General features: G+C 42.0%; 1 protein-coding gene across 1 annotated transcript in view; it reads right to left on the bottom strand.

Moving 5' to 3' along the window:
* Positions 1-1,429: 1,429 nt before the first annotated feature.
* The window catches only part of whrna (whirlin a), a 131,135-nt gene continuing 119,803 nt past the window's right edge, over positions 1,430-12,761 (bottom strand). Inside the window, exon 12 of the mRNA XM_031855929.1 lies at positions 1,430-5,764. Coding sequence (XP_031711789.1) covers positions 5,582-5,764 — 183 coding nt within the window. The 3' untranslated portion in view covers positions 1,430-5,581. The remainder of the gene's footprint in view (positions 5,765-12,761) is intronic.

Raw genomic sequence — 12,761 nt, 5'->3', positions numbered from 1 at the left:
CTTTTCAACGGAATAATCAAGTTAATGTATTGTTGAAGATGAAAGCCTCTAAAATCAATCGCCAAAGAGCTTGAAAGACAAAAACGACAATTTTAGAAATGACAAACATTATGTGGATCCTGAACATTACATCTAAGTTAGTGCTTCACATTTCATTCTAAACCCATGGACATTAACCTACTGCTACCACAGCCTCCACTCTTCTGGGACGACTTTCCACACGATGTTGGAAGCCGGGTTTTGTATGTTGGGTGATGAGATCTGGCTCACAGTCCGTGTTCCAGTTCATCCCAAGAGTGTTGGACGAGGTTGAGATCATGGCTCTGTGCAGGGAAGTCACGTTCTTCCTCCCCAAACTGGGGAAATCTTTCATTTCGGACTGGACTTTGTGTGGTATTGTAATGTTGAACAGGAAAAAACCTTCCCTAAAAAAAAGTTGGAAGCATATGGTTGTCTAAAATATTGTATGATGTAGCATTAAGATCTCCCTTCATTGGAACTCAGACCTTAAACCATCCGCAGGTGAAAACAATTTGGACAACAGTGTCCACATGATTTCCAACTTCAAACAGTAAACTTCAAAATAAAAGCAGACAGCGTGCAACTTTTTTTGTGCAGTTATCTTTATTGAAAAATTAAACACACTTTCTGTATAAATAGCATGTCCTTGTACAACACTCCTCGTTAAAATGTGCATGAAGCAGGCGAAGGGGACCGATGGAGTGACAGGAAAACAAAAGCAAAAGGAGGCAGCTGAAAAGCATGGCAGGCAGGGTGGAAAATGAACACCAACAAATCAAACTTGTGCAGCTAATAAAGCAGGAGGCACACTCAGTGAAACAACAAAACATCATCAATAGACTCAACAGGTGGTGTTTTATGAGTCTGACCTTTGCAGGCAAGCAGTGGTTCAGGGGTGGGGGGGGGGGGGGGGGGGAGCAAACCGTCGCACCTTGCTACAGCAACAAGACAATGTCTGAGCTGATCGTGGCTCATGTCGTGGCTCATGTCGGAGCCAAGGCCAGCACCTCTCTGTCTTGGCCTCTGATTAATGAGACTGTCAGCGGATTCCATCCTTCCCTCCATCATCCCTCTCTTCCGGGTGCTCCTTTAATATCGGATCAAAGAGAAGGCCGAGTCACTAAACATCTACAAGATGGGGTCATTATGGAATTAACTGGCGGAAAAGTGCCTGTGCTGAGGAGGGACGTTTCTGCTGTAAAAGTACGCTGTATATATATGTTTAAATTAATAAATAAGGTAAATAAAATAGCGGCTGTTTCTTTCACTGTAGAGCTTTAGTCATTCGTTTTTCACATTCTCTGAGACATGTTTGAATTTATCTGCATTTCACCTTAGCAGGGTAAAGAGATCTACCTCAGTTAAAGAGATTCAATAAAATACATATGACAATTGCAACTGTAACTTGTTTTTTTTTTTTTTTACAATTTTTCATATCCTGGAACTTGGCTTTGTTTGAAGATGTATGAAGTCTCTGTGCAACTGTTTGCTTCTGGCCGAAATGTAGTTCTTTTTTGGAAAATAAATTATAATTCTCCCAATTGTATACGTTATCTAAGTTCTTGTGTGGCTGCTTATATTTAGACAACATTTAACATATGGGGTGCTTGACTTCTTTTGTTCAAGGACAAAGTTATTATAGATATTCTTCTGTTGTCAACAAATCCATTGAAAAGACAAAAACCAACAATGATTGATCCTACTAATATATTGTATTCCTCTGTGTCATAGAGATCTACTGTGGATTAAAAACTATTGAGAACACACAAGTGAGCACTAGGTCACATGTTCCCTCCTCACACACACGGTGTATTGTCATTCAATCCCACGGACACTGCTTCAAATAATCACTAGAGCACCAAATGTGTATTAATTCGCAGCTGAAAATAGTCCCCAACGAATGCACCATTTACTCCTGTTTAGGTCAAGTTTGCTAAAAAGTCACAGTGCCCAGCTGTTTTGCAGAGAAGACAGAAAGTATTGAGAGACAGACAAACACATTGTTTGTTTCGGTCTTTTTTTGACAATAAGAATGAAAAAAGGCTTTTGTAAAAAAAGATCTAATATATCTAATTTAAAGTAGCAGGTAATATTTTGGTAGCGGTTCTGAAAGTTATTCCATTTGTAAGAGTAAGAGAACATTCTCTAATGATATCTTGCCTTGTTTGTGGAAATGTATTTTGGAGTTAATCCGAAGGGTTTTAAAATGGTTTTATTCTTCTCAGGAGTGGGAGAATTCCCTCAACCCACAGAGCAAAATGTTTTCCTTCCGGCTGTTTGAAACACCTTTAAAGTGAATATAAATACAATCCAATTTAGAGACATAGTCTGCGGTTTTCACTGGAAAGATTTAGCAAATTAAAAATCAAAAGCTTGGCCGCAGCAGTGCCAAACAAAGCACTTTTTCCCCCTCCTCCTTTCAGCTTTCCTTGTCTCCTCTCTTTGAAAGGAGTTGTCATGTGTGAGGTTTGAATGTTCAACTCGGAAAAGAAAAGCGTTCATCTGTGTGGGTGCGATTCCTTCCAGATTAGATTATTTAAGAGAGTGCTTCCATTGAGAGGACACACTCCAGCGCTCATCTGTTTGAATGTCTCTTCTGCCTTCTTATCCAGCTCAGGCTGTCTCTCACTCACTCTCTCACTCGCTCGCGCACACACACACACACACACACACACACACACACACACACACACACACACACACACACACACACACACACACGATGCATCCTGAATTTTAAGTTTGCTTGTGGTTGCGGTGAGTATGATTCTTTCCAGACATTGTTCCTATCACGTCCTGAATATGCATACAGTTAATATTTCTCCAAGTGAAATTAGTGGATGCACTCAAACGCCTCAGTAATCTTCGAGACAGAAACTCTGTTGTATAAATGGGAGCTTCTCCACATTCCCCTCAGAGATAAACAGTTTAATACGGGGGCTTTTCATCAGGCTGTTGACTTATTAATGGACAACGTAAGCTACATAAACATTACATAAATCCTGCTGCAGGACGATAGTTACTGTCAAAGCTTTAGCTGGTGAGATGTTGGTGTGATTTGCTGTTCCAGGTCGTCCTTTACTAGGCACTCTGGATTTATGTCATCTTGATTCACTTCTTCACTTGCATCATGTCATTACTTTCATGTTGACTGTTTTTTAACTGAGAGGGAAAATGAAACTTTCATAAAAAACAATATATATATATATATAAATATATATAAATACACACACACAATTCCTGAATACCAAACGAGAGACGGACAAAACTTGAAACTAGTTGTAAAAAAAATCTGGTGGACCCCAAAGCAGAGCTAAAAGCGGGGTGAGTCATCAGGTCATCAGCTGGGCCAAAACACGACTCAAGATGAATCAAAGGATATATGAACAACGTAATCTGACAATCTGTGTAAATGTTCTTGTGGAGTTCTCCTGTCTTCTAGCGGCAAAAATCAATTCATGCTGCTTAAAAAACGTTGCCACTTTCTTTGGTTTTCTTACTTCTCACTTGTAAAATGAGCAATGGAACAAAACATGGTCTTTTGACAGATAAACAAACTCAAATAAGTTGCTAAGAAATTAAAGATTCTTTAAAAAATATATATATCTTGGGATCATATTTGGGCAATATACGGGTACAGGATGTGGGTGTTTGTTTTGAAGGTTGACGTTTTGAAGATAAATGGTGTGCAAACGAAGAACGAAAGTGCTGTTCTCTTCTCTTAGCGGTCACCAGAGAGATTCAGGAGTGTTTGACGGCAATTTCTCACAGAGCTGCTCCGCTGGTGTTCTTTAGGAGGCCCACACTACCGCTTCACTCCCTCACACATGTCTCATCAAGCAGTGCCTTTGATGACATTTACATTCAGCATTATTTGCTGTCTCCTTGTTTTGAACATCATTATGTCATTCAGACAGACACAGGCCACTCGCATTAAAACACATATAACACACATCCACGCACAGATACAACACTAGTTAATTAGTCCAATTACTGCCTAGTTCTACCTGCAGCCTAATGTGAGTCTCTGGCGTGACACATGGAGGATGTTTGCTGTACATCCTCTCCACGCTTGCACTCTTCCTGTGAGGAAGCAACTCATCACAGCAACAATCACGTCTCATCTGCTGCTTCTGTCGCTCTCTCATTCTCTCTCTTCCTCTCCCTCTCGCTCCCTCTCTCCCTCCACCTGATTGCTTATCTCCTAATTGCTTTTCTATAAGTGGATAAGATCTGTGCGTGATGTGTGCGTGCGTGCATGTTGCGTGAACATGTGAGGCGGAGTGTTTCTCAAATCTTTGGCAGTGTCGTCCTCCAAATGTCTCATTACGCCCCTCTTGAGGGTAATTGCTGCACTGAGCACAGCTTCAGCAAGTCCCCCCCCCCCCTCCCCCAAGGGTGAATATAATTAAAACTATGAAATTACTAAATAAAATCATCAATTGTTATTCAGACGAGCAGGAGCAAAGCGGTCTGAGGGGGAAAAACGAGGCGTTTGATCCCCTCTGAGAGGACCTCCACATTAAACTGGCCGAATCTGAAGACATACAGCATCTTTGATGCAACTGAGCTTTCCAAAATTGCTCTGTAGAGTGAATGAATCTGAACACGACAACCTTCTCGTCTGGTGTGTCCTAGGAAACCTGGCTACAGCGCATGTTATTTTCACAGCATTTTAATATTCAGCTCGTTTAGTGTGGACGTAGTCTCAAATAATACAGATGCACACGGAGAAGTGGGAAGGAAACAGGAAATGATTTGCATTGGAGTGGAGCCCGAATGAAGATTCCCATCATAACTTTTCTTCTATGTCTGATCAAGCAAATATGAGCATGTAATGTGTATTTCTGTTATCCTTCTCGTGAAAGGATGGTAACACGCAGACATGACTGTAAAATCACCAGGATGGACTGAATTATCATCATCTTTGAAATATATCACTATGTAGCGATGATGCAACAGAGGTTAAGGGTTTTATAATTCATATAGGACTATCTTTATGTGTACACTATATATGCATCTGTATCTACATTTGTTCATTTTTACATTTCCCAATCCGAGTTCGTAAAGTCGAGCAGGGATCAGTCTTAGATGTGCAGTTGTCTCTCAAGGTAGAAGCAAAAGAGAAATAAAACAAACGGACCACGGGATGTGGTCGTTTTACGAGAAGTTCCAGTCGGTTTTGAATGGTTGTAAATCCACAAGTTTTTTACGACGGACGGGAACAAAAGAAAGATGTATACGTCTCACTAGTTTCCATTTTAGTGCATAAGGTCTCACAGTGGGGAGGTAACACGTTGAGGAGCATCCTGAACAAAGTCCACGGCGGAAATAATACTTTGTAAATGTGAGTATCATGTATCCGGAATGAAGGGTTGGTTTCTAGAAGGGCTCAGGGATCAGTTGGTGGTTCGTTTGTGTCAATCTTAAAGAGTTGTGCCATTTAAAACAACAGACGCTTCAATTTTTTCTTTCTTCTTTTTCCTCCTCCCGGGACGTCCTCGAACCCCTCTTCTCTCGGCGCCGCACCCGTCATCGTCCTCTCTCCTCCTCCACTCAGCTATAGCGCCACATTGAACTCGGTCACCAGGAAGTCCACGTGGTCCCTCTCTTTGGTCTTGAAGGCCTCGGCGATGAGGCGTGCGGCGTCCCTGTGCTCGCGGCCCCTCATGGAAACCCCGTTTACCTCCAGGATCACCTGACCCACCTTCAGCTGGCCGCAGTTGTGAGCTGAACCACCTCTCTAACAGACAGAGAGATAGAGACAATGTGAATTTTAAGAGAACTAAACTCTACATTTTGAGTAAGAACTGCACAATAAATGGGCCTCGTGTCAGAGCCACTCGTATTGACAGTTTTGTTCATAAGCAGCACGAACAAGATACACAAGAGAACTTGTTGGGTTCATTCATTTTTTTTAAATTTAGAAACCACTCACTTAGACACAAAAAATCCCTTTTATTGTACAATTAATGTCAAGATAAACTGCCTTTCTCTAAAATGTGAAAAGAATCAGAATGCCTTCATTTGAATAAATTTGGAGTTTACGGATGCTCTCACACTTGTACTTTGGTTCAAGGAAAAAAAAAAGATGCATCACTGCTTCTTAACCCTACTCTGGTTTGTGTTCACACTGACCTATTACAAACAAACCAAGAGCTGTAAACATGGAGTTGTACAGACTGACAGGTGACTCACTGACTGACAGTTATGTCGACATGCCAACATTCCATAGATCACGGGGGCGGGGACTGAGAGCAAGTCATGCTGCTCTTCTGTGCCTCATGTGTTTATTCATCTTGTCTGATGTCAAAAGATAACTTTCAAAGACTCAAGACTGCAACTGGACCTCCTCATCATAAATAGTGTCAAACCAACAGCACGTTTCCCTCTTTTCACTCACTTCTATTGGGGAACTGCCAAAGTACACAAAGCAGGACTCAAGCTCAACACACCTCTGGTTTTACTCCTTGTCACTTTCTAATGTGTCATGGAAAACACTCATACGTGTCACCATGATTCTGTATAAATACAGGCTATAGATTGTGTGTATGGATCCGGACATCTGAGTTGGATTTAATAGTTAGCTTATGAATTCATGACAAAGTCACATCTCTGCTTTCACACAGTCCTGTGGATGGTTGGTTTTACTTTAACACTACAAACAGACTGTGCTGGTGACCATGACCCTTCTTTTCAGGCGGCCTCGATCTGGTTGTTAAGTCTGCACCAGAGTTCCATTTAACGGAACCAAACTGGTTAAGCGTGAAAGCACACGAAATTTCGTCTGAAATCGGCTGAGTTTTGACAGCTGGACTTGAAGCTCTGCAGTTTTTCTCTCGGGTGAATGAAAGTTGGAGGTGTGGTTTATACTAATGATCACATCTCACAAATGCATCTACTCATGAACTGATGGCATTTATCAAGTTCATATGAGCAATTTGCTAAATCTGACTTGGAAGCCTCGAACAAGCGAGGCTCACAGAGTGATGCACAGGTTTAGGATAAGAATAGGACACTGTCCTTGCCTGAGGCCCTATAAATTTATTGTTACAACTATTAATTCATCGCCAAATTTACTAAATGTCATGCTAAAAATACAAATGAAGGCCAAGAATGCCTTTCCCATCTACTGCATGAAGACAACACAAACATCTCCTTCCTTGTCTTGTACAACACCAGGAAAATATAGTATATAAACACAACATCAAATGTGAAAACGTGAAAAATGTAATACATGTTATGTAAATGAGCAGGGACATACGTCATATCTGGTTGCTGTCTTTGTTTGGCTGAAGAAAAATGGTCACAGCTCAAGCAAATGGTTGAAAATCCACTTTACTCTGCAGCAGACAGAATACCCAGGGTCAGGAAATTTCATCACAAAAACGGCAAGTGTTCTTTGTGCTTCCGTCTGTGATCGAATGTAATCACCATGGCAAAAATCCCAAAGTTAAAAATGATCATTACATAAAAAAACTAACTGCGGCCCAGCTCCAAGAAGCCCACTCGTCTCTGTAGCTCAGAGGCTCTGCAAACAGTTTTTACGAGAGTCTAAGATTCTTACTTTTGTTCTGTTACACCAGGTCCTCTCGGTACACAAGTTAGAATTTAATCACCACACCGTAAATGTGACAGGTGCTTCATTATTATACTGAAATAGAGCCGCGCTGTTACTGAAAAATGCATTCACAGGAGCGCAGATGCATAAATACACACACACACACACACACACACACACACACACACACACACACGCGCAGTCCGGCCCTGTCCGGCAGTAAATGTGCCTCGTGCCTTTAGAAAGAAGTGAAATGCTTTCTCCTGACTGGCAACACTCCCCACTTGCAGTTCTCATTCTCACACATGTCATATGGGATTAGAAACAGGCCGTCTGTCATTGACACCCTGAGACATGCGCAGGACACATGATGTTGACTCAGGTCTCATTTCTTGAGTGAGTCTCAGCTCCTTGGCAGTGAAATCAGAAGACTCTCCCTCTACCACTTTTGGTTCTGATTTGTTCACCGTATAGATCAGCAGATCTGCTTCTCCTCTGCGGTCACATGCCCAGAGGACAGATATAAGTGGTGAAGTCATGGCTACCTCCGATCACAGTCAAGACAGCTCAGACCAGTTTTTCATCTAAATTACTTTCATTATACATTCAAATTTGGACGTCCACCAATGTGGGTGGTTTAAGCTATTTCCCAGTCAGCTTTTTCCTCAACCTAACCTGATGCTTACTACAGCTGATAAACCCACTGTACACTACCTGCCCAGCACCAAACAGCAGACAGACACAGTTAGCAATTAGATGGTGAAGAAAGTTAAACATTTGGCATTTAGCAGCTAAAAAGACCAAACCAGAGCTAAAAGGAAAGTTAATATTGGACTTAAATTGATTAGGTGGACACAAACCCAACTCCAAATCAATGTAATGTTGCTCTGTGTCTGCAGGATGTCTTTTTGCTAACAATAGCAACTTTAAATGACAACAAAATGTCAGAGCAGTGTGTCTGTCAGCTTGTTGTGTTCCACCAAGTAGCCATACAATATACAGCCCAGTAGCCAGAAAGACAATGTTGGCATTGTATGTTTCTGAAAACCATGGGATCAGTTGAATGTTAATGTTTCTGATCCAAAAACACAAGTTTTATAAATATGTAATTCATATCAGCCTTGTATCACGCTTGCAGAAACGCACATTGCCACTTGGTTAACGTGGTTAACCGATTGGTTATGCTTAGGCAACAGAACTACTTTGTTGAGGTTAGAGAAAAGATCGTAACTAGCGTGAATAAATAACCATCCTTAGCGGACTTACGCTACGCAACAAGTGTCAATGTGTACTTTTGGTTTCACACTGGACATGAACAGCAGTCTCCTGGTTGAAGGGCCTGTGTTTGTTTGACCCATCCACCATCCCACCCTCTCACACTTTGTGGACTGTCTCGCTCTTTCTACTATTTATTATCACTATAAGAAGGTTATTATACCACATATCTTCTATAACAGTCGCTTGAGAAACTACTGCACTTGCCCTATGCATTGCTCGTTGTACTACGACACTTGCTCTGACCTAATTCAAAAACGTCGACATTCAATGCATCTGTGGTTTGCAGAAATCTTTACTATGCCGACATTTTTATCCTGGCAACTGGGCTGAAATGATGCTTTAAACTTCATTTAAAAATGAAAAAGAAAAAATAACAAAAAACTCCCTTTCTTGTGGTCTTAAAAACACACCAAACAAGACACAGACTCGCGCTTTCCTTTCTGTCAGCGCCATGTCCTCCTACTCCTGATTCCAACAGCTGACCTCATTACGTGCGACTTTGAAGGCTGAAAACACCGGCAGTGCCTTCCACATCAGGACGGCATCGTCACCTCTCGTATTTACTGAGCCTCCAACAATTACTGAGCTAGCGGAGCGCTCGGTCGTCACGATCGGAAGACGGCAGCGATAACAAGCTGTTGCTTCAGGAGGTGTGATGTGGGCTGATAACGACCGGCCGGCAGCAGCTTACTCATCTGCACTTCATCCTCAGCAGCAGTGATTGAGGTGACTCGAGGCGAGAGCCCCTCGTGCCCGGAGAGATAGGAAGCAAGAAATTTGCTGTATCACGACTCCACGGTGCTTACTTCCAATACTGCAGAGAAACGATATTGCACAGGGCACTGGCTTTGATGCGACCTGCCCCCCGGACAGAACCGAAGCCCATCAGACAGTCAGAAACAAAATTAATGTTTTTTTTAATCAAAGCAAATGTATCATTCTGATTCTTGGTCCTGACCGGGGGAAGCACTGAGGTTGTGAGTGCCTTGTTTAAGGGTCTAATAACATTGAGTTAGCATTCCCCAGGTGACAGAGCAACGTTTTCACGGCTCACTTCTCCATCGTGAAAACTGAAAATTCCAGAAAAGTCTTCCTCGATTTCTGTAACAAGTGGCCTTGAGGCTACCATGTTATTGATGCCTCTAAATAACTGTGAAGCCACACAGCGTTATTGTTCGGGGAAGCAGCATCGGTGTCATGTAGCTTGTGGCTTCCTCTCGCTTGGGATCGATAGGGTTTGCACCTCAGCAAACCAAAGTTTGGATGAAATCTGTGCAATTCCAAAAGTGTGGAGCTGTAATCAAAGACCCAGCAATCATTTTAACCTGATTACAATTTCAATCTCCTTGTCTGAAAGGATTAAATGAACTTTAACTCTGTTAAAATGAGTTACATCTTATTAATTTTAACCTTTTTCGGGCCGTTTCACTGGACCTCCTCATGCCACAGTCATTCTCTCTGCTATTATCCATTGCACTCAGCTGCCTTTTTATTGTTATGAGTCTCTCACTCTAGCGTCTGTGAGATTTAGAGGAATTGGTTATGGGTCGAACCATTTCAGTGGCTTCATCTCTCAGGTGTAACCTTAAGAGCATCTCTTGCTCTGTGTGATTATGTCGCGGACAATCCTTGGCTGAATTTGCTTCTTTTTTTCAATAGTCTCATGGTTTAGTTATTCTTTGTGATAGACGGGATGCGCTTATTCAAAAATGTGCAAGGACTTTGAGATGGTTATCTTTTCAATATTGTACTCTCTTGAAAAGCGGAGCTTAAAGAGACCACTGTGGCTGATTTTACATTTTTTGCCCATGTCACACGGAGGAATAAATTCCACTCCAATGAAAACAGAGTCTATAATACCCCAAGCACTTTCATCAAATTGTATCTATGAGTTTGTGATTTGTGCTAAAGAGCTGGTGCTCTGTTATCTCTGGGTGAATGGAGCTAAGGAAGATACAACAATGCAGCAAAGAAGCAGCTCTGATATAGAATCCGGCAAGCTGTGTTTCTCGCTTCAATAGACAAAACAGATGCATCAGATAAAAAAAGAGAACCTGAAATCCCATTCTCTTGCCTGTGCCTGAGGATTTGTATCTTGACAACTGATGGGAACAACTGCAATTTGGGAATGAAAACAGATCTGTTTACTATGTCCCAATGCAACCCTTCCCACCACCAACAGCACCAGACCTCCACTTCCTCATCTGTACCAATCCTCCTTGTTCCTCCGCTCCTTATTACCATCGCTCTGACTTCTTTTGCATCCTTCACTCACACTTGGCGCCCTTTCTTCCAGTGCACTCTTTGATTTTGAATGTGCTGATTTCCAATCCTTTCATCCCTCCCCTCGCAATCAGGGGCCTGTTTTTTGGTATTTCAACCACCACCTCTGTGGAGTGGCCGACTGACAGACAGCTTTGAACAGGGTGCGGACTGTAGTCACTCTGATCTTTAAATTGTAACTCCCTGGTCCCTCTGTGGTTAGGAAATGATTAGTGCTACAGATGCTGAGCTAATACAAGGCTTTGTTGACTTGCAAATTACCGTGGCAGACAGAGAAATGCACATCCAGTCACAGTAATAGCTTTCCTCAGAGTAGGAAATATTTGGATTTCACTCATAGCCAGAAGTTCTGAATTTCAAATATTTTCCAAAACAGACGTGCAAATGTAAAACCTCTTGCTTGAACATGTACAACTCTATTCAGCCTCAGCATTAAGTAAAAATGAACATATCTGAACTGAGCTTTATCATTATCTTTGTTGGGATCTGACTGTATGGCATCGACATGTGCTGTGGAACAAAGAGAGTCAGGCCTTCCCTTTTGCAAGCAAAGGTTTCATCCTGATTGTAGTTTGAGCACCAAACCCCCAGCTCTGAAGAAATTCACATTAGGGTGTGAGTTTCCTCCCCCCAAAAAACTATGTGTTCCTGAAGTTACCTGAAAGCAGCGCTGCAATCTAATTGGCCGAGAGCTAAGACACCCCAGGACCCCTGTGGTTCAGCCACCGTTCTACAAAACAACCAGCAACCCCCACCTCAACGCTTTTTCCCTTCGACCTCCGTCGAGCTAGGGAGCACACCAACGTTGTTTCCCTTTTCAACCAAATCCCAGGTTTAACAGTTTATATTCGCTGGCCGAATTCACCAAACTGTCTATTTTATCTTTGTTCGTATCCACGAAGCGAACCCCTTTATTCCTGCAGAAGTGAAGAAGCAAGACTTCTTCAGAGAGAGCGTTTTAGAGAGTAACATAATGGTGCCCCATGTGAGGCCACGTTATACCAGCTTTATCACAGTGTAGTATGTACATTAGTCCAGAATTGACTTTGATAATTTTTGAATAATTTAAATTTTCCAAAATTTTATTTTTCTAAAATTAATTTTTTCAAAATTAATTTTTTCCTTTTTTCCGTTCCTCCTTTTGATTTTGTAAGTTAAATTACTCGTTTAATTTCCTAAACAAACACTCAGCTGTTGTGGTAAATTTGATCGTTTAATTGTAACACAAACTCATTTTGTTTTCTTTGAGTCCTCATAAATCCAACACACTGCTGTCACCAGCCAGAAGTGCTAAGCCCACTTCAGTAGCATTCCAATTGCAAAGCAGTAGAGCAGTAGAAATTGTAAGTCACAGACTAGGCAGTTCACTGTGCACCCGTTAATAACCGTAACAGTCCCTTGCTCACATTAAGTAAATGACACCACTGGGTGTCGCCACTTACTAAAAGTAAAACGTGCAACCATAAACCCAGGTTAGGAGCATGAAGCTCAACATGAGTCGGACAACCCTGCATTACAAGATGCAGTTGCTGGTCCCCTCATTCGCTACCATGTTGTGCAGCAGCACACAACTGCCCTGCCACAAGAAGCCCGGGTCGCTCGAACAGAGCTGGACCAG

This window comes from Anarrhichthys ocellatus, unplaced genomic scaffold (genome assembly GCF_004355925.1).
Source record: "Anarrhichthys ocellatus isolate YVR2014 unplaced genomic scaffold, GSC_Weel_1.0 scaffold16, whole genome shotgun sequence".
In the NCBI taxonomy this organism is placed as follows: domain Eukaryota; kingdom Metazoa; phylum Chordata; class Actinopteri; order Perciformes; family Anarhichadidae; genus Anarrhichthys; species Anarrhichthys ocellatus.
The sequence above is the reverse complement of the archived record's forward strand: the minus strand, read 5'-3'. Positions and strand labels throughout refer to the sequence as shown.